The 23,274-nt window shown below is 37.5% G+C and overlaps 1 protein-coding gene across 3 annotated transcripts in view; it reads left to right on the top strand.

Annotated features, from left to right (window-relative positions):
- Positions 1 to 23,274, top strand: part of BBS9 (Bardet-Biedl syndrome 9) — a 338,602-nt gene that overhangs the window by 8,715 nt on the left and 306,613 nt on the right. For all 3 annotated transcript variants that reach the window (XM_082045335.1, XM_082045334.1, XM_082045336.1), the window contains exons 5-6: positions 746 to 810; positions 3,493 to 3,606. In XM_082045335.1, the coding sequence (XP_081901461.1) occupies positions 746 to 810; positions 3,493 to 3,606 (179 nt within the window). The remainder of the gene's footprint in view (positions 1 to 745; positions 811 to 3,492; positions 3,607 to 23,274) is intronic.

The following is a 23,274-nucleotide window of genomic DNA, read 5'->3' as shown; positions in this document are numbered from 1 at the left end:
AATTTTGAAATTGACTTCTAATACTGCAGCATGACCTTTATTTTTAAAAGTAGAGAAAAACCTGTACTAACCACAGGAAAGACTTGTGCTCTGAGACCAAAGGCCGCAAGCTGAAAGGCCTACATCAGTTGGAAACTCTTCTTTTATTCAAATACTCATGCAGTGAGCCTACACAGGAATTCTAATGCCTTACCCTGTGAAATGGTCTAAAACATTTTCTATAGCTACAGCACTAGAACTTTCTCTGCAAGAAATACTACTTAGGTTTGGGGGAAGAAAAATGTGAACACAGGATTCTGTGTTTATGACTACTGCCTTATAGTTTAGTTACTTTATGTTCCATGCAGCTGGTACAAAAACGAATGAAAGAAAAAGTATGTGGTTGCTGAATAGTACTTCTTTGGAGGGATGATTCTCATATCCATTTGGTTTTTGAAAGGATTAACAGCACCTTGTTTGAAATGAATTTCAGGCTAAACTGGGAAAATAGTTGACTTGCTTTTCATACATAAATCTGAAATATGTTCTTAAAGGATTCATTTTAACTTTGAAATTAAGTTCAAGTGCTGCAGTACAAATTTAGGAAGATTAGTACTTCTGAGGTTTTTATGCTAGCATCTAACACCCAAACCTTTGGATTCTGCCCACATGTGAAAGTAATTTCAACATGATACTTGAATTTTATCCTGTGTACATTTTACTTGGAATTTATCTGAACACAATGCTTTTTTAACCTTCTTTACAGTGGTACGGAAGGACTTCACCTGGCTGTGTTGCATTGCCGAAAACTGTGTGTATATACTGTTTCAGGTTAGTTTACAGATACAGGCTTTCCAGTGATTTTAAGTGTATTCTAAAGTTTGAATTAGGTTAATACTAAACTCGGTATATACAGTGTTTGCTCATCATTGCTGAAGAGTTGTTGTCATATTCTCTCACTCAAACTTATGTATGAAGAGGAAATATTAGTAATTAGGTCTACATATTTCCCAATGGTTAACAGAGATTTGCTAATATGCTCAGTGCTTGAGATGCTGTGATGTGCATGATGATCTGTGTTCGGTATAGCTTGTGAACAACTAGTTCTCATTACAGTTCTAGGACTGGGGGTTACTGTTCAGCATGCTAATGAAAAAATGATTGTTTAATGACAACTTAGCTCCTTAAAATGGAGCAGTTACAATTATTTCTGAACTAAAAAAATCCAGATAATTTCTTAGAAAGTCAGAACACTGGTGATGTAGCCCAAGAGAAGACAGGAGGTTAATACTACTAAGAAGGTGAACCTACTATGTGTTTCCTTAAATCCTATTACTTTTGTCTTTGGAAATTCTTAAGTGCTCTGTCCTCTCTGTATGTAAAGATGCAAGTCACAAAATACCTATTCTGTGCATTGAGTTCTCTCTAATACATGCTTGAAGCAAAGCACAGATTTAAGAGATCTATTGTTTGTACCCCATCTTCACAATTTGGTAGACAACTTTACGTTGTTAATTTTCTCTGTGCAGGGACAGCTATAAGCTGGTAACTTACAAACACATGCTCTCTTTCCAGATTTTGTTTGCCTCCTAGTTATCTTATCTGAAGACACCTGTAAAATTGGTCTTCGTTGAGGGCTGATACTTTGAGATGTACTGCAGTCTTTGTACTTTCCCTTCTCTATAGTAACACTTAAGTCTTAGGATTGTAGCTTACTAGTACGATTTTTATTAAAACAATTTATTTTAAAATTTGTATTAAAGGCATACAACATAAGTCAGACTAGAATTCTTTTCTAGTAATATTTTCCTGTTTGGTCTACATAGCTTAAGCATTTAAGTAATAATAAAAGTAAAGTTTTACAGTCCTTTAATAGATTGTAAGCATTCAGGTACTTTTGGAAAAGCTACTTTGAGAAATAACGATCATTATTTCTTAATGCTTCCATGGCAAATTACTGTTCCATAAAGTGGGATCTTTACTTGCTTTATACATTTTGCTATATCTGTTACTCATAATAAAATGACTATGCTGCTTCTCCTTGACCAATGAAAGCAGCCTTCAGGGCTGATTAAAGTATGGCCTGGATATTGTATTACAGTCAGTATACACAGGCTGACTGCTTTCTAGCTTGTTTTTCCTCTGGTGTTGCTACATAGTGAGATACTTATCCAACCGGGGCTTTTTTTGTCATGTCTGTTCCAATCCTTTCCCTAACGTGGGCCTGCTTTAGGGGTAATTGCTTAAAAGCTCTATTGGGTTTTAGTTGGAGAAATTACAGTATCACACACAGTATCACAGTGTGTTTGGGATTGGAAGGGACCTCAAAAGATCATCTAGTCCAATCCCCCTGCTGGAGCAGGAACCCCTAGGTGAGGTCGCACAGGAACATGTCCAGGTGGGTTTTGAATGTCTCCAGAGAAGGAGACTCCACAACCCCCCTGGGCAGCCTGTTCCAGTGCTCTGTCACCCTCACTGAGAAGAAGTTTTTTCTCAAATTTAAGTGGAACCTCTTGTGTTCCAGCTTGATCCCATTACCCCTTGTCCTATCATTGTTTGCCACCGAGAAGAGCCTGGCTCCATCCTCATGGCACTCACCCTTTATATATTTATAAACATTAATAAGGTCACCCCTGAAAAGTTAGCATAAGCTACAAATCTTTCATAGCATGTTTCAGTGTTGGAATAATCTCTGTATGCTTAAAGCTGTGGTAGTATTTAGCTTAGATATCACTCAAAACACCTTTTTCCTTGCTGATGTGACTGTTCTCAAAGGTTTTTTTTGATTGCTAATATTAGTTGTTAAGTGTTACTCTACATGATGAACTTTGTTTTCTTTATGGGATGTAGGAGAGACTTTTGGTTATTGAAAGGGGAGCTTTAACTTCAGTTTCTTAAGAAAGAACTTTTTGAACTTCTAATTCCCTGAAGGAGTGAGAAAGTTAAAATCTATTCAGACCTTTTCAGATAATGTGATGTATATAATAGAATTATTTTTGTTACTGTATGTTTGCCTCTTATCTTTGCATTGTTGATCACTGCACTGAATTTCAGAGAGAGTAAAGGCAAGTGATAAATGTGCTCTAAGCACAGCTTTGTCAAATTACAACTAATGACTAGCTGCAGCATAATTTGAGACAGAGTATTACAGCTGCGGCTGGCTGTTGGATGTAGTATATTCACTGAGTAACTAGTGAATCATAAGAATTTCCCTTTGAGCATGCTTTTTTTTAATCTTAGAGATGCCAAAAATACATGTAAGTAGTAAAATCTCAGCTTTTTGCTGTCTTTATATCATGCTTAGTGTAGTGAGACCTTATTTCTGGTTCTGGCCTTTAGGAATTTTGTAGCTTGGTGTTTTTTTTTAAAGAAAGTAGCAGTGTGAACCTTCATATCTCAAAGTCACTAGGAGTAAGTTATAGGGTTTTTTCAGATTGTTTAAACTGCTACTCCTTTACTTCTTTCACACTGCGTGGATCAAAGATATAAGTGTATACCTTTTGTTTTTTGTAGGGACTCTGGGAACTGTGGAACATGGGAACCAGTATCAGATTAAACTGATGTATGAGCACCATCTTCAGAGAACTGCTTGTAATATGACTTATGGTCCATTTGGTGGTGTAAAAGGTAGGTTCTTTGTTACATATTCTTATTAGTTTTTTAACTGTGAACAGTTAAGGATGAACTTAAATTTTGAAAAGCAACATGGTGCTGCTGTCTAGAGGAAATAATCTTTCTATAAATGATGGTGCCTTTTATCTGATACATAACTGAAGTTAAAATGATGCAAAGAATATTAAATGCAGAATAGCTGTTTCCTCACATCTTGAACCAGATATGAACTTATGACATAATTATGAATGTTTTTGTGTTCCAATCTGGAAGCATTTAGGTTTGTTCTACATGACAGTTCTTTCTCTTCAGAAGTAAGTTTGCCCAACAATATTGGCAGATGGTTGTCATCTACACAAGTAGAGTCCCCAAACTGTTAGCAGACTGATATCACTTTACCAAGGCAGAAAGTCTTTTGAGTCAAAATGGCAAATATATGTACACAATTCCTCAGTTCTGTGTCTGCAATAATTCTACAGTGCCTTATCCTAAACTCAAGCTTATCCCTGGGGTTAAATTCAGTTGATGAAAATTCATACTGACTAAAGAGATTTTTCACCTACTAATTTTTCACAACCACCTTGGGAAAAACAGTCAGCCTACGTGGGTGAGTAGGTATCTATGCTATGAATATCTTGAGTGAGTGTGTAGGTCATGGGCATGTTCCTGTTAACAGCAGAAAGACAATACAGAGTCTCCTAAGTCTGAAAAAGGGAATAGTGTGCTTCCTGATAGACTATAGTGGAATTGCGGCAACAGATGTATTGAGGGGATCATAAGCCAGGAGTCGTGAGTCTGGAATGGTTCAGGAACAAGAAAACAAATACCTATGCAGTGCTGCCGAATAAACTCTGGATTTTTGACATGCATTTTTGTTTACCATGGAGATATGAGTAAAGGTCTGACCACCAGTTCAGTCTTGATGCCAGACCTGTCTCTCATATACCTTGTCATGACCTGTGGCAGATGCAAGTGATGTAATGAAGAAAATGTCTTTGCAAGCTAGGGAGATAGAAAGTAATGTTTACCTCAGAAACTACTCAGCCAGCCAAACACTTTTTGACACCCAGTATGGTCAAAATGAGGGCAAATCCTCACAAAGCAGCAAGAACAGCAGAGGGAACTCTGGTTAAGTTCTGCAAACTTTCCTTGTTTTCTAGTTGCACTTCTGTCCAAGCATGTCAAACTGATTTCCTTTTTGTTTTTTCTTCCCCATGTTCCAGTTTGTGTTAGTGTGTTTATTGCTGTGGAAAAAGAATGACCTGACGTCTTGTTTTGAGGTGGCATAAGTGTTAATAAACAAGGAAGGCAGAGATTTGTGTTATGTAATAAATAACACATGTTCATATCATAAGATGAAGCTGTTTTCTGTTTAAGACCTAAAGCTAGGAATGTTCAGACACCTGATAGCAGACTACTAGGGTATATATTAAAGCATCAGAGAAATGGACAAAATGGACACTGGAGAAAGTTCTTTTGGGGAAATGAAAGAATGTTCGTTTTTGTAGATTTCCTGGCCTGAATATCCTTTCTGTGGGGCTTTCCTGGACTGTCTGATTAGATTTCTTGTCAAGGATGTGCTTTTAAGCTTGCCCCTAGACTTTTTCAGTGAATCTGTTTCAGGTTTTTTAAATATAATCTTTAATACCCTGTTCTCTCCTTGAGGCTTATGAATGACAGTATTGTGGTTTTATTTCCATCTTGCAAGACCAGCCAGAGTGAATCAGAAAGGAGGTCTACCAGGCATTGTTAGTTTTACTAAACAGATACCTGTCCTGGTCTGGCCTGCCATACTATCTATGTGTATCTTTGGCAGATATTTTGGGATGCAGTTGAGAGCCATCTGGTCTGTAAATAAAGAAATATTTTTTTTTTTTTACTCTCTGCCTTCCACAGGCTTCTCTGGAACTCTTGCCAGGCATCTGCCAACAGTCTCTCACTTTTGGCAGAGGTTAATTCATCATGGTGGCAGTGCTGTAAGTGTGCAGCAGTGGCCTTGCTTTGCTAATGATCGTGACCCCTACACCACACTCTAGAAGTGGACTAACAAAACATAGAGAGAATTTTTTCTATTTATTGCCTTCTGTTACTGCTGTGACTAATGTGTGTCTTATTGCTATACTCAAGCATTTTTGAAACAATGAGAAGGTGAAAAAGGCACTTCAGAGGTCATGTTTACAGAGCTACTGAAGCAGACAGAGGAGAATGGCAGTTGAACAGAAGGAGGAAAGCACGCACACAGGGAAAGCATGCTGTGGGAGTGTCGGAGAGGAGGGTGAATGTCAGTCCCCCAGAAACATAATCGTTCGTCAGAGGAAGCAAAGAATACTGCAGGAGCTGACACAGAGCACTTGATCTATGAAGTTGCTCAGCCTTGCTCACATTTCTCATGCTGAAGATTATTCTTTTTTCTTTTTTATGGAGCTCTTAATTCTCTACCTCCGGTGCTAAAGAAACTCATTCTACACAGCCATACCAGTTAACACTAGCAAAGGAAAAATAGGATTGAGTTTGTGTACAGTAGTTTGTACTGGTGTCCTCTAACACATTCTTGAGAGTTTTCTGTCCTTTCTTGGGACAAACTGTTATTTGGGTTCTAGTTAACACTCTATTTCTTTATTGTTGGACTGTGTCCAATCAGTTGCCTGTCAATTTAATGGATACTGCCAAAAATGATCAGTTTGCTACTGCTTGCTCTTACCTCAGATAAAATACTTGCCTCTTGGCATTCAGATTTCTCATGTGCTCATTCATAGTGTGATTTCCACCTATGTGTAGATGCAGTCTGTGCTATCTGGCAGGCCACTACAGCTGTGGCTTTAATTGAGATGCCAAGTGCTCTGTTAGTCTCCTGATGCTGTAAGGTTGCATAGTTCATTTTGATAATTGGGATGTAAAACCAGCACATGGTTTCCATTTCCCATCCTACATCTCCCTTTGGCCTCTGTAGTGACCTCTGCTCATTCCTTTGGAAAAAGTTTCAGTGTCCTTTGAAAAGGGAAGGTTGAACAGTGAAGAAGGTGGCTGAGGCTTACTGCTGCCCCTGCTTTATAGAGAACCCTGTGGGGAAAGAGCTTAAGCATGCTTTTTTGTCCTCGTGTTCCACAGTGTGGGATGGGGTAGGTAGGGTTGCAGGAGATGCATAAAACAGGTTGGAGTAGAAGTTTGAGGCTGTGAGACTGCTACTACAACTGGGGAACAGTTCATAAGTAGGCAGCAAGGTATACATAGATGTATAGAAGGGAATTCTGTTTCAATCCAGCAGTTCTTTTAACTTTCTGAGTTGCTTAAAAATCTGCAGTTCCCTTTAGATCCTTACAGGGGCTGAAGAGGCAGAGATTTGTTCACACCAAACTTTCATTTTTTCGTAATATTAAAGTTTGGTTTAGATTGTATTGGGGTAGAATCTGGTCCTCTAATCTACAAGGGAGCTTAGTGTCTTTAGGGTGCCTGTCTTTAACGAGAAACTGCCTGAAATGTTTCTCTTGAATATTGGTTGACCTAGAGTCCTATCAGAGCTTTTCAGAAATGAGGAAGTATAGCTGTTAGAAACAAATGCTCTACTACTGTTTTATGTTTTGGTTTGGTTACAAAGCTCCACTAAGCTTCCTTCAGCTGTTTGTAGTTACATGTGTGCCCACAGAAACCTTTCCCTGTGCCTACAGCTTCATTAGGGACGAGAATTTCTTGCAGGTTCTTTTACTATGATAGCTGGGGAAGAATGTCTCTTCAGTTGTTTGACATGTTCGAAATATAGCAACAAATACCACTAGATGTGTATCACATTCTCAGTCAGCTTCCCATAATGTAAGTTTTTGCTCTCCTGTCCCTGCTAGTTTGTGGCAATCTTAGACCCTTGTTATGTTATAGTTTGGTCTGTTAAACACATCTGTTTAACTTAAATGTGATGGAGGTGTAAAACATACCAAGTACAAGTGTCATTTCTCCACTGGTGATTTTTTTTTTCTCTCTTATGTTAAGAAGAAAAGGTATTATAGATTTATCTGAGGAGAGAATTGTGAGGTAAATGAACCTGTTTTGTAGCCTAGTTAGCAACAGCTTCATTCTTGCTAGTGTCTTCAGATTAATGATTTGATGACACGAACAACTTTCACATGTGGAAGAATTGACATAGATGTTCTCACAACAGACACAGATGAAGGAAATCAACAAACTCATTCATTTAGTCTCAACATAGAAGGCTGGAATTTAAATTAAAGAAGCAGTTAAAAAAAACAAAGACTGAGAAGTTTCCCACTGACTTGCATACCTTAACAGTGGGCATTTGTCTTCAAAACAGTGGAGTGTGAATCGTGGTTGTCACCACTAGATGGTCCTCTCATTACAGTTATTGGTTAGTAGGCTGTGTCTCTGAATCTGAACTTCTACTCAAACTGATTCTGCAGGTGAATTTACTGCAAGACGTAATGAAGTATAGAAAACACAAACCCACTTTTTGAAAACCTGTGTAGCAAAAAGTGTTTTATTGATTAAAACAAAATGTATTGTGTTGGTTGTAGAACTTTAGCAGAGAAGCAAAATGAAGTTGATTCGTACTTTCAGCAAAATTGTTAAGGGGCCAGGGATGTGGGAAATAACAAGGAAATACCTTATATGTTTAGCTGGAATCCTAAACAAAGCTAATGGAAATGTTTAACAAAAGTAAATGGAAAAACCTACAAAGCTGGAAATATAAATCAAGCACAGTATAGGCAAAGTTAATTGTAACTTACAAATCTAAAAAACTGTGGCAAAGGGCAGGATTATAATACACAACTTTGCATTTCTTTGCTACTTTAACTTCACATTTGTTCCTTGCTGTCTCTGAACACTGGTGCTAAACTGAAAACATGAAACTATGAAGAAGTGACACAGGAGGATCAACTAATGATATTGTATTTTAAAAAATCTGTATTGTTAGCCCAAACTTTCAGAAATTGAATTTATTTTTTAAGTCACTGCCTTTGTTATCTAGAATGCACATATCTGCTTTTTCATATTTTTGAACTCTTCCTCTTGATCTTAGAGCTGTAAGTTGAGTTTGTCCTGCAATGCTCCGATTCCAGCATATGGATCTTTTTAGAAAGAATGATTCATGATAAAACCATGAGTTAGTAGTGCTGAACATTGTTTTTCAACCAAGTGAACTCTTAACCTAGCCACAAAATGTCACAGCCCTTAAGTAATGAACAGATTGTACAGTCTTCATGTTTTACTTGAGATATAAAATTCAAAGAGCTTGAAGTGACTCTACTGTGAGCTCTTTTGATTTATTTTTTTTAAAGAAAATGAGGGTAAAAAGCATACACTTTTATGATTTGGATTGCACCTTTATCTGTGGTGAGGACTCAACTCTACAAAAATTTTACTTTCTATAAAGCTATTTCATCACATAACTTTCATAAGGTCAGATTATATTATGGCAACCTGCAATTATACCAGCAGAGATCGCCATGTTAACAATTCAACTTTCATTATAAGAAATGATGTTTGCTGATAGCTTACAATATCTTGGGAAGTATTTTCTGTTTTCACATCTGCAGTATGTTGTTCTGGGTATTTATAAGATGCTTGAGTCCAATATCAAGTTATTGGGTTAAGGTTGTGTTAAAGAACCTGATCAGTTTGTAACAGCAAGAATAGAGTTTGCGTAACTCTTGTTTATAATTTTATTTGGGAGAGAAGTGAGAAAGTTGTTGAACATCTTAGGGTTGTTTAGAATTTTTGGTTACCCAAATGCAAAGCTCTCTCCTTATTACCCTGTCTATCAAAGATCTGAGCTGAGCTTCTCTAATGTGAGTATGTACATGTGCTTCTTGTGATTGCTATGTGGTGCAGAGGCAGCTGTGCTCGTTTTAAAACAATGTGTGTACTAGACGCAGCATGCGATGCACTGTCTTAGAACTCTGGTTTGTTCTGGACAGCATCTCTCAAATGCTCTCTGTGAAGTATCAAGATTTTTGAGGACAAGTAAAGAAAATACTTTAAAACATCGTAATGGGCTGGTAAACCCTAACTGATGGAATGTCATTTGGCTGATTGAAAGTCACTGCTGATTGAAAGCTTCTGATAAATGACTTGCATGTTTTGACATTGTTAAAAGAATGGAATGGAGTGAATCAAGTGAATTGGATACAGTGTTTTTGTTAAGAATTCCTTTTCTTATTCTTCTCTATGCAGCAGTGTACCTCCAGTTCAGAAGGGATAAATCTGATATTAATCTATAAATAGTCAATTCTTATTAAGCAATATTATACATATTGTTTAATCTTAATTAAAGTTATAACAATGCTTATAAAAAAAGTGAGATTTTTTTGTTAGCTATGTAGTGATTAAGTTTTGAGCAATTATTGTTAAATTTTGTAATTGACATAATTTGATCATAGTTTTGTTCCATTCCTCAATTTTATGTTTACAATTCCTCCAAAATCAGGTAGGTCTAGTTCTTTCAATTAAAATAATGCTGAATTGGATCTGTTCTAGTTGTGCAGGAATTTTGGTTAATGAATTTACTAGTGTTGACTTCAATTGGATGAAAGAATAGCAGTGAACTATCATCATGTGGTAATATTATAACTTCTTATAGATGGATAATCACTCAGAGATAGTTGAGATAATTATCAACTGCTTACTTAAGAATCTTATGAAGTTGCATATTGGTACAGCAGAAGATTTGCAGGAAATTTGCATTAAGCAAAACTCATTTTTGACTCACCGTAAATGAATTAATATTACTTCATAATTAGTTTTTATAGCCTTTTTCTAATGTGATGTTTAGATAATTAAGGCTGAAGTTATTTTAATTTTGTGCATACAACATATAGAAATAAACTCTGTCCTGTGCCTTAACTTTGTCTGGTTCAAATTGAAGGTATTCAGACATGGTGTGTTGTTTTGCCCCTAGAGAAATCTGAGAAAGGGACACTACCTTGGAAAATCACTCTCATTCCTACATTACCAGTTTCTGTTGAGTGGGTTACAACTAGGCTAGCTTATAGCTACTAGCCTAAGTCCTTCTACTTCTTGAGAAAGAGTCAACATACTACTTGTGCCTGACTGTTCTTAAAAAGAGAGATTTACTGATGTGGAACCTGCTTATAAGAAATGATGGTATTACACTCTTATGTAGTAAAAGAAAAGTGCCCTTACTACTGCTTTGAAAAAGTGTGCAGATCAGGCCACAATTTCATTCTTCGCCTTGTTTGCCTTGAGTCAGATGTGACTTATGTTTGAGGAAAGTATATGCAATAAATTTTTGCTGAGATGATATAAATAATGGAAAAATGCTTTCAAATGAAAACAGAACCACTGTTACTTGAGCCTTAGGTAGTTTTACAGATTATCACATAAATTTCCTGTGGTCGGTTGTGCATTAGACTGAATGGTGGGCAGGATAGTAGCTCATGTATGAACAAACAACAGTATATATGCAGTGAATACTAAAATTCTGTGCTTTGAGGAGTGGTGTATGAAGTGCAGGTTTTCCTGAGCTACTGTCTGAAGTGCTTAGGAAGTGTGTGAGTGATCACATGCTGTAATAGGGGGACAACCTTTCCCAGGTGAGGGTAGAGTGCTGTGATTGTTCTCCAGGGCAAAAGTGGTACAGTAAGGTGGGTGTATGAACGTTCTCAACACTTCAGTTTTCTTTTTCAATTTGTTATTAAGATTTTACCTTCTACTTAAGAATGAAAGAAGCAGCATATTGATAGCTTACCAGTGGGACACACAAGGTATTGGGCTACTCTTAAATAGAATACTGATTTTATCTAGTGACAGAGAGAAAGCATAGTTTAATAACCTTAATTTCTTAGTTGCCGAGTTATTTTTGAATAGTGTTTGCTTATGGATAATGGCTTTTTATTTTCACTCCAAAAGTAATATTACTGTTTTGTGCAATTCCACAAAATATACTTGCATTATCTAATAGTTAAATAATTGTTGAGTTCATTCTATTTTTATATAGCCTCTTCAAATGAGTTGATAAATGATTCAGAATTTGATCCTCCCAATAATTCACAAGTTTGGGAATTTATTTTTTTAATCTGAAACCTTAATGCCTTAAGTTGACTTCCAGAATATTTCAGATTTATTTGAAGTTGTTCAATGGATACTGCACCAATAAAAGGAAATAATAAAACAATAGCAAAGGGAAGGAAAAAAGAAAATACAGCTTTGACATGGAAAAGTTACAAGCAAAAAAGTGTGAAAATACCTTTTTCTCAGCAAATGGCCTTGAATTAATTTTACTTTTATTATAGCACTCGCCTAGAGGCAAAGTGTGTTTGAGTGTTAGAACAAAGAGGGTGCTATATGGAGGAATTTTTTTAATAAAGAAATACAACGTATGTGTAAACCATGCAACCTTGTAACAGAAAACTTTGTAAGAGGGGTAGACTGTCCTTAACTTTTCCACAATTCTGCAAGAACGAATTTTATTAGGTGTTAGTCAGAAAAAAATTATCAGCTGAGTTTTATGCTGTAAGGTTAAATGATTCTTATGACTATGTTTAAAAACAGCAGCAGTATAAATCTGGAATTTGATTTATTGGCTAGTTCTGTTAAGGACCAGAATTTTAACTGTCACTTCCCTGTTAGATTGCTTCTGGATGAGGACAGATTATTTGAAAAGCTTGGTCTTCATGAGTTTTTTCATGGAGTAGATCTGCCGATGACTACTCCGATCTGGTTTCTCATGTAACTTTGGAAAGCCGTTTGTGGGTTTTGTTTTTTTTTTTTTTTTAAATAATGGAGTTAGTACCTCTTCTCTAAATTGAACGTGTGAATGGAAAAATAATCAAGGACAACATTCTTGGAATCTCTCTCTTGGAATCATCCCTTTCCTTTCACCTTCCTCAAGTTCTCTTAACAATAATGAGTAAGATCTTATCTTAACTGAAGTAAAAACTCCTGTTGCCTTCAGTATGCCAGAATTTTGATTCAATTATAAATTGCTAGATATCACTTAATCTGCATTTTGTTTAAACAAAGCACGGCGAGTAAAATGAATTAAAAACAATTGTAGAAATATGTACGTTTAGGAGCAGTTGTATATGTAAATGGAAGACTTGTTTTTCAAAACTTTGGTAGATTTTATATGTTATTTTTTCTAATTTCTTTTGTTGAAGTATGGTACCCAAATGTGTGCAGTCATTGTGCACTGGTAGTATAAAATCTTGCGTGTGGGGTTATGACTTCTGCAGTATTCCTGCCAAGAATCAGCAAGTGCCAAGCAGAGCAGTAATTACCTCATATGTTTTTAATAGCGCATGTATATTAATAATGACCCAATCTTGCATTTGTCTTTTTAGTGACATATTGTTGACTCATATTTAATTCATCATCCTACTCTAATCCCCAGATTCTTCTTCTTAGTGCTGTTGCCTGCCATTCTCTGGTTTCCTGTGAGACAATTGTCTGAGATCATATCAGATGTTTTACTTAAGTTTAGAGATGCTGTCTCTAAAGTTTAGAAATGCAGTATATATTATTACCCTGTCTAATAAATAGTTTGGCATGATGAATTTTCTGTTACTTCAAACCTACGTACAGCTTTATTATTTACATATGTACTTTCATATTAAATGTTCCAGCATTTCATGTGGATACATTTGTCTATCAGATTTGTTTGCTGCCCCATATTTTTTCATACAAAAGAATGCAGTTTTAGTTTTTAACTATTTAACTTCTTTCATATTTTCCAAGAGTCTTTCAGAAATGTGTGTATGTAGCTTTTGTTTATTTTTTTAGTGTTTGTCTGTGATTATTCCATTACAAAAAAAGTATCTAACCTATAGAAATTTATCTGAAAGGTCACCAAACCCTTGTTATTAATAGTTGCTTTTCCTAGAGGTATGAAATATATCTTGTATAGGCTATGATGCTTTCTACTAATTGTACTTTGGGTTATTAGGTTTGGTGCAAATCTTTATAATGAAGACACTCTTCTAATAAAGTCTGATTATGAGCATGATTTTAAAAAGATAAACATAAATAACCCACCAAAATATATTTGGCATCTATAGTGAATAAAAAGGACAAGGAAGGATTACAGCAGAAATAAAATGTATGCAACTGCTCTTTAGTAGGATGATTGATTGGAATGAAGATGTGTGTCATCTTGCTTACCTGCAAAAGTATGAAGATAATATTTTGCAAGGTTAGTGGCAAAGTAGTAAGATCATTTGAGTATTCACAGTATTTCCAACAGTCCTAAAATACAAGATAACAAATTGTTCTTGCTTGCTAAATCTATGATGTCTTTTCTAAGAGTGCCAAAAAGAAAAGCAATAGGGGTGGTGAATTTGTTTTTGATAGAGATGTAATTCTCTGACTCATTTGACCACAAAGTAAGAGTTAGTTCTTTCTGTATGTTGGTTACTAGTCTAGGATATATATAAATGATCTGAACATAAAAAGTGGCTGTATTTTATTGGTGGTTTTGAGGGTAATTAGTCAAGCTGTTTATTTCTAATTTTAATGGGATGTTTGAAGTTTCTTGAATAAGTGTTCCACCTAAGATTCTTTATACTCAACTCCCAGTTTCACATTGTAAGATTCAGACTCTTAGACTTTGTGATAAACTATTTTAAATCAGTTCTTTGGATGTGACTTCAGTTATTCTGGAGAGCATTCTTCAGCAATTCTTTTAACGATTCTCTAGCTCAAAGCATTAGTAAAGAGTCAAAGTGCTTTGGGAATTGCTTAGGAATTGTGAAGCTTCTTACCATAATAAGACTAGAACTGGAGATGTAGGAGAAAAGATGGAGAATTTCACTGTGTTTTAACAGTGGGATTTCGTTATTCTTTTTAGTTATAAGTTTGCGGGAGTGTTTTTAATGGAATTTTAAAGATGGTAGATTTATTGTGTGATGGTGACTTAAGATCTTACTGATAACTTTTGAAAGTATCTAAAATATTGCGAAATAGGGCCTATATTTGACTGAGCTCAATGACAGGTCTGCAATTGATTTGTGATTTGTTAAAAACATCCCTGTGCCTTAACTATCCAGTCAAAAGTTATTGATTTGGAAGGGCAACTGCTGACAGTACTTGACATTGGAAAGGTTCACAGACAAGAATTTCTCTTGCCTTCTTTAGAAGAGGTGTATGTGTCAGTATTGTAATGCCTCTATGGATACAGGGTCTTCAAAGAATTCTGCAATTACCAGGGCTTGAGAAATAGTTACTCAACAAGCTAAAACAAGAAGCAAAATTTAAGGAAAAAGAATTCTACTACCATTTCTTCATGAATCATTATTATCCAGGCTACACCTACGGATTCAGCCATTCTCTCATGCACAGGCAATGTTTTGTTTACAAGACCCACTCTATTTATACTATCTGTAATTAATGTGCTATATTGAAAATAAAAAAGTTTTTGTAATACTGCTTTCACAGCTGCCTGAACATTTTTCCTCAGACTATTTCTTGCACTAGGTAGAAACATCTGTTTTTGAATGTGGGAAAAATTATTTGCTTATAATGAAGGTTGTACTAAACAATTTTTAGTACTGTAATCTGTTTAGGGGAGGGGACTTTACCTCTCCTGCCTACACAGTGCCAGATACCAGCTTACTTTCAGTAGGAACTTTAGTGTGCTGGATGTTGCAGTTAGGATATTTTCTGATCTCTATACTGCATGTCAGTCTTTTTTTCTCCTTTGAACCATACTAGTGTTTTTCCTAAGGGTCCTTTTGCCACCTCAGGTCAATTTGAGGTTTAAAGGGATTGTTCCCAAGTTGTGTAATTGAAATATGTAATCTTCTGTGGTAAGAGTCAGATGAAGAATAAAGGAGTATATCTCGTCCTACTAACCACCCCCCTTCTAATACACCCCAGGATGCCCTTGGCTTTCCTGGCCACAATGGCACAGTGCTGGCTCATGGTCATCCTGCTGTCCACCAGGACCCCCAGGTCCCTCTCCCCTACACTGCTCTCTAATAGGTCATTCCCTAACTTATACTGGAACCTGGTGTTGTTCTTGCCTAGATGCAAGACTCTACACTTGCCCTTGTTATATTTCATTAAATTTTTCCTTGCCCAACTCTCCAGCCTGTCCAGGTCTCGCTGGATGGCAGCACAGCCTTCTGGCGTGTCAGCCACTCCTCCCAGCTTGGTGTCATCAGCAAACTTGCTGATAGTACACTGTATTCCCTCATCCAAGTTGTTGATGAATATATGGAATAGTACTCTTCCCCCTCTACTCTGCCCTGGTGAGACTGCATCTGGAATATTGTGTCCAGTTCTGGGCCCCTCAGTTCCAGAAGGACAGGGGACTGCTGGAGAGGGTCCAGCGCAGGGCAACGAAGGTGACTAAGGGAGTAGAGCTTTTCCCTTATAAGGAAAGGTTGAGGGAGATGGGTCTCTTTAGCTTGGAGGACACTTAGGGCTGACCTCATTAGTGCAATAAATATGTGAAGGGTGAGCCAGGCTCTTCTCGGTGACAACCAATGATATAGGACAAGGGGTAATGAGTACAAACTGGAACACAAGAGGTTCCACTTAAATATGAGAAGAAACTTCTTCCCAGTGAGGATAGCAGAACATTGGAACAGGCTGTCCAGGGAGGTTGTGGAGTTTCCTACTCTGCAGACATTCAAAACTCACCTGGACACATTCCTGTGTAGCCTCATCTTAGTGTTCCTGCTCCAGCAGGGGGATTGGACTAGATGATCTTTCGAGGTCCCTTTCACAATCCCTAGCATTCTGTGATTCTGTGATACCACAGGTCTCTAAATGTTTGATTGTGTGTGTGAGGACTGATTAACCTTTGGATATACTGTAATAATTAATTTCAAGATTACCTTTCCATCTAAAATCCTCCTTATATTTTATGATAGGCAGAAATCTGCAAGAGGTTAGGTAGAGAGAACACAGTATGATGCCTGTGAGAAGCAAAAAGATTCTTTTTCTCATGGCAGCTCTGGCTGCATGCTTTACTGTGTCTTGACCATGGAGGCTTCTCAGAGAGTGGGCTGTTGCAGAGGGAGCATATCTTGTGCTGGAGCTTTTGAACATGTTTTACTGTGATACTTTAATATTAAAGCTAACATCAGTAGCATAAGGATTTGGTGTTTTCCTTAAACACTTTCCTTGATTTCTCTTAAACTCTTATCTACTTCTGTATTTCCTTCCTGTTGGAGTGATTTTTCAATTCCAGCAGTAAAGAATTTCATCAGTCTCAGCTGGAACACACGTACACTTTGTGCATCGTTTGGGGTGGGTACATGCATTAGCATTGAGTGATGCAGAGCATTTTTCCTTTTCCTCTTTACGTGTGTTCAGGGTATTGCACTGCCTTGGCGGTGCTGTCAGATCCTCTGGCCTAGAATGAATGGCTGCAGCTGAAGTCTTGAACTTTGATCCCTTCTGTAGTAATGCAATGAGCAGCCACCAGACCACCAAGCTTGCCAATTTAGAGTTCATTCTGAATGTACACTGACATGTGCTTCCTGCTTTGGCTTAGGGAAGTAACCTAAGACTTGCCTTTTGCTAGGCATACGTTGTTTTAAGAACTGCCTGACATATTTTCAAATGGCTTTTCCGTTAGTCAGAAGTGATTCCTGAAGTGCTTTTCTCACAGTTGACACAGATCTGTTTTGATTCAGGAGCTACACACAGCGGCAAGATGAATTCTCCAAAATGGGCTTGAACCAGAGGAGACTTCTTTCTCTGTGCTGGGAGAAATTTTTGGGGACCAATTTCAATGATGAAGGAAAAGGAAGACATATTTGCTTGTTCCAAGTCAGGACAGTAATTCCTGTTGCAGTGTGTGGGAATACGGTTTGTGTGCATTGCTTCACTGGTCAGTGTGCTGTGGATTTAACTTTTATCATTATTAGGAAGACATTTCCCATCTATCATTGAATGGCTCTTAGGTTGCTGGGTGTCACACAAATGCTGATTTATCTTTTCATTTTATTTCATTGATGCTTCCTTCCACAGGAGGCTTCTGACTGAAGCTTTTGATTACCATTAAAGGCAATAAAGTTATCTCTGCTGACATCTCCGAAAATCTGTAACTTCATGAAGCTTTTTCTGATTTCTAATTTATCCCATTTGATACTGTAGTTTTCACTGCCCGATTGCACATGGTGCTCAGGCCTCGTGATTACATAATGTGCTTTTTATGAAAATGATTTGGTGCCAGAAGGGAGGCTTGGAGTGGAGGAAATCATTAACATGCAAAAATCTTGAGCTCCAAAATAGATTTAATTAGAAGCTTATTTCAAAGATCTACCACCTGCCTCTCATTTTGGCTTTGCATTAGCTCTAAAAATGTGTTGTGGTTTAAAAGTGTGACAAATGTATTCATCTCATGCTAGAATAACAAAACTACAAAACAACAGTAGCTGGACTTGTGCTTAAAAGTAACACTTTTTGGCTGAGCGACATTCCTCTTGAGACACAAGCTGCTGAAACTATGCAGAGTACACTAAGTGATTCCATCTGATCTGCAGAAAACACTATGGGTTATATTTTCACTTTATAAATATGTCACTGGCAAAGCCAACTGGCTGCAATAAGCTTTTTTGAAATGGACATTTCTGGCTGAGTTTTTGGAAGACTGCATTTCTTAAAGTGAAACATAAAAACTCCATTCACTAGCTACACATTAAAAACAAATGGCCAAAGGAAATAAGTTGACCTATAAAAAGCTGGGAAATAAGACTTCATACACATTTTAATTTTCTTTAATGATGCTTTACATGTAATAGTTTGGATAATTGGAGTTTGATCCACTAGCACAAGCTAGTTAAAACACAAATTTGAAAATTAGTGAGTACGAACAACACAAATATGAAGTGGTAGGTATATTAAGAAGTGATGCTGTGCTCTTAAAAGCATAAAGAACCATTACTGATTCAGTATAGGTGCCTTGTGTTTGTTTCTTCAGACAGTATCGTTCAGTACTGCAGTATGCTTGGAAATCATTGGAGTGCTCTAAAGAACTTGTCATATTATGTCATATCATATTCAATCATATCACTACTGTTAAAACAGGAGATATTTTAACAGTTATATTTGTGTGTGATTGGGGATTATGCATGTTCAAGATGAATGGTTCTGTGTCTGATATGACAGTTAGCTTCATATATATTGAAGAAAGCGCTGTAGTTTTTCTGTTAATCATTTTCATGATGTAATGAAATTGGTAAGAATAAAATTGATATTCACATGAGAGCAGAAACTTCTACTACTTGTTTCTTAAGCAGTAACACCTCAACACTTCTGCTGCTCTTAATTTTTTTCTGTCAGTTGAATTGTAATATGTATGCTAGATTACCACTGCATTTTGATTATATCTGCTGTTTATCTTTAAATGTCATCAGAAGAATAGAAGTAACAATTAAATTGTATGTTTTAGACAACCTTAAACCCTGAAGGTATCTAAAAAGTAGCTTTCTCACTACCATCAGTATAACCAGAAGGACCTGACATTTAATTCTGTTACAAAATATGTAAGATTTCTGTGTTAGTAAGGGCATTCACTTTACAATTAAATGTCTTTTACTTTTAATCTTATGATATATCAAGCCATATTTAGAAGTTTTCAAAACAGTAGAATAACAACATGGCAAAAGACAAATGTGTTCTACTATTGTGACTTTAAAAAAAACTTTTCCAAGATGCCTGTGATCTTTTTGTCTTCAGGTTTCAGATACCGAGGAGTTCTATTGAAACTGGACATTGAAAATTAAGAAAAATAGGGCAGCCAGCTGCAGGTTTCTTCTGTAGCACACTGCTGATGATAGGAAAATTCATAGGACACTGTGGAAAGAGAATTGAAGATTCTCTCTACCCAGACATACATGGTTGTATTCTTGATAAAGGTGAAAAATAGAACTGAACAGTTAACTGATGTAAAATGTTGAGAGGGTTTTCAGTATGCCTTTGAATGCTGAATGTGAACATATGTGATTTTGAGGTAACAGATGTAGAATAACCATGGTCACATGGACACATGAATTATGAAGCACTATTTTCTTGCAAGCCAAATAAAAATGCCACTAGTTATTTCTAGTAGCCAATAACTATACTTTAAAATAACTGTACCTAAGCAACTGTGGTGGCAACCAGTGGGCTCGCACCTTTTACTAGTTACCAGTGTTTGTACAAGTTTCTCACAGTACTTTTACTGGTTACTCATAATTTTATACAGCTGGCTAACTCATACTTTTTCTAGACTGTATCAACAGTGTGATAAAATGTCAGCAACTGTTGGGAAGTGGAAGCTGAGTATCCTTAATATCAGTGCAAAACATCTCAAGTTTCTTTAATGATTGCCACTGTTTGCTGATTAGAAGTATGTGATAGGACTAAATCCCATGAAATTTCACAACGTAGAGGAAGAGGTATCTACCATAGTGCCTTGGAGTAGATGAGAGATGAAAGTTAGAATGCCTTTTTTGAATGACTTATTTTAATGATTCTTCTCTTGATGTCTCCTAGTCCAACCCACTTCCCAAGCAGGTTAAGCTAGAAGTTGCTCAGGATTGTGTTCAATTGTATTTTCAATATGTCTATGGAAGAAGACAGTGTTTGTTGACCTTCACAGTTTAAAAAAAAAAAAAATAAAGTTCAGATAGAATTTCATGTGGTACAATTTGTTCTTGTTGACACTTGTCCTGTAACTGGGAGCCACAGAAAATAGTCTGTCACCCTCTTTTTCTTTCTTTCCTGTTAGATATTTATGCACATTCGTGAGATTCCCCTTGAGCCATCTCTTCTCAAAGCTGAACGGCCCCAGCTCTCTAGCTTCTCCTCTTCTGAAAGATACACCAATTCCTTAATAATCTTTGTGGCCCTTTGCTGGACTTGCTGCAGTATGTCCCTAGTATTTTTTTGTGCTGGGAAGCCCAGAACTGGACCCAGTTGGCTTCACCAATATTGAGTGGAGGGGAAGGATTGCTTCCTTTGGCTTCCTAGTAACACTCTTCCTAATGCAGTCTGGGACACTGTTGGACACCTTTGCTGGCTCATGGTATAATTCATCCAAGAGAATCCAGGTCTTTCTCTGCAGAGCTGTTTTCCAGTTGGTTGGCCTCCACTGTGTACTGATGCCTGGAGTTATTCCTTCCTGGGGCAGGACTTTGCATTTCATTTTGATCTTCATGACTGTCTGCCTACTTCTCCAGCCTGCTGAGGTCGCTCTGAATGGCAGAACACCTTCTGAGCCTGGCAGTTTAACCAGTCTTCAGTCAGCCTCATTGTCCATTTATGTAGCCTGGACTTCATCAGTGTATATATGGGGATGCTATGGGAGACAACACCTAAAATCAAGATAAATGGCATCCACTGATCTGTCATCCACAAAGCTAGTAAAGCTAGTCACCTCTTTGTAGAAGGAAGTTAGGTTGGTTAAGTGTGATTTCACCTTTGTAGATCCATGTTGACTACTCCCGATTAACTTCTTGTCCTTCAGGTGTCTGGAAATAGTTTTTACAAGCATTAGTTGTTCCATTACCTTCCCAGGGTCTGAGCTGAGGTTGACTTGCCTATTCCCTGGATCATCCTACTTGTCCTTCTTGAAGATAGTGACATGTGCTTTCTTCCAGTGTTTAGGGACCTCTTCTGATTGCTATGGCCATTCAAAGATAATCGAGTGGCATTGCAGTGACGTCAGCCAGCTACCTCAGCACTTGTTGGTGCATCACATCAAGCCCTATGAACTTAAGTTTATTTTGTTTAAATATTCCCTAACCAGAACATCTTTGACTGAGGGTATGGCCCCTATGGCCCTGCTCCATTGACCAGCAGTCTCACATTTTTCCTAGTCTTCGTTTGGAATACTTTTTTGTATTTACTTCATTTGGAATACAATACTTTGGGGAATACTTTTTTGTTGCCCTTTGTATCCCTTGCCAGATTCAATTCAGCTGGGCTATTGCTTTCCTAAGACCATCCCTGAATGATTATACAGTATCTGTATATTCCTCCTAGGTCACTTGCCCCTGCTTCTACTTCTTTTACACTTCCTTTTTATGTCAGTGTAGTCAGGAGCTCCTTGTTTATCCTTGTAGGTGTCTTGCTGCCTGCCTTTGCTTGACTCCCTGCATCTTGGGATAGGCTGTTCTTGAACTTGGAGGTAATCCTTGAATATTCAACCAGTTTTATTGGATTCCTTTTCTCTCCAGGGCCATATCCTATTAGAAACTCATAGGCAAATCCCTGAGAATGCTGAAGTCTGCTCTCCCGAAGTCTAGGGATGTGATCCTGTGTTATACCCTGCTCATTCCTCTTATGTTCCTGAACTTATCTTGATCATCCTCCTCACCCTCTCATAGTCACTATAGCCAAGGCTGTACCCTAACCTTCACATCCTTTCTTGCTGGTATCACATCTAGCAGAGCACCTCTCCTGTTGTCCTTCTTACAGATATGTGGCTAGTTCAAGTCCCCCATGAGAACCAGAGCCACCAAATATGGGGCTTCTGCCAGTTGTCTGAAGAGTGCCTCATTGATGTCTTCCTGATCATGTGGCCTATGACACACTGTCATATTGGTCTGCACAATAATCCTGATCCTCATGAGGCAGCTCCTGACTGCTTCATCACCTGCCTCTGTGCATTTTGAGTGATCTTTTCTAAAAAGGGCAACTCCCCATCATCATCCTGGCATGTCCTTCCTAAAGGGCCTGGATGCATCCATCTTAGCACTCTGGTCATGTGAGTTAGCCCACTATATCTCTGTGATCCCAACGAGGTCATAGCCCTATAACTTTGCACAGACTTCCTGTTCCTCCTGTTTTTCCCCTACTATGTGGTAATACATTACTGTGAAGACATTTCAGAGAGGCATTCAAAAAGCCGTGAGAGCTTTCTCAGTAAGACTGCTGTTCTGTGGGCACTTCCTTACTTGGATTCCTATGCTTGAGGTAATTCCATTTCAGCCCTGTTTAGTTGATTGCCATGTCCCTTTGGTTCACATCATCCTGGAGCCTTCTGCTTGCTTACTTCATCTACCACTCCCTCACTGAATTGTTGTAAAATCTCTGCCTCCTCTGTCATTCCTAGTTTAAAGTTGCTCTTACTGAGTTGGCAAGCCTGTTGGCAAAGATACTTTTTCTGGATTTAGTCAGACAATCCTGTCTCTTCCAAGTGGCTGTCAATCCTCAAAGAGGATGGTCATAAAACAAAGGTCTGATGTGGATACCTGCTGTGCAACCTATTGTTGACCCATAGGGTACATCTAGTCTTCCTCATGTGCTTCCTCTTCCTCAGCAGGATCAAGGCGGAAAACCAGCTGGGCCATCATGCCCTTAACCATCACCCCAGAGCCATGTCACACTTTATGCTTTCCAAGTAATCCCTGGCCATTGTTAGGCTTGTCTGGAGTTATTTATGTGAGGTGATGATTCACTGGTTTGAAACTTTTTTAAAAAGTTATAAATTTGGGATGGTGTCCAAGTATCAGTTTATCAGCCATCAGATAAGCACCAGATCTGGCTTGGAAGTGAGAAGGAACTATGTGACCTGAGCAAGGGTAGCTGGAGGCCCAGAGTAAAGGAGGTAAGCAGGACTACTTCTGTCAGCAGTAGCAAAACATTAGATTGGTTTTACTTATTTGTCTACTCACAACCTTAGCATGCTTTTAAGTGATACTCTTTGAACTTATATGGTTGCTACAATTTTTTAATGAATACTTTATTTTTCTTTTTAATTTTCACTAATAATAGTTGATA

This window comes from Streptopelia decaocto (assembly GCF_964273445.1).
Source record: "Streptopelia decaocto genome assembly, chromosome: 2".
Lineage (NCBI taxonomy): Eukaryota > Metazoa > Chordata > Aves > Columbiformes > Columbidae > Streptopelia > Streptopelia decaocto.
The sequence above is the reverse complement of the archived record's forward strand: the minus strand, read 5'-3'. Positions and strand labels throughout refer to the sequence as shown.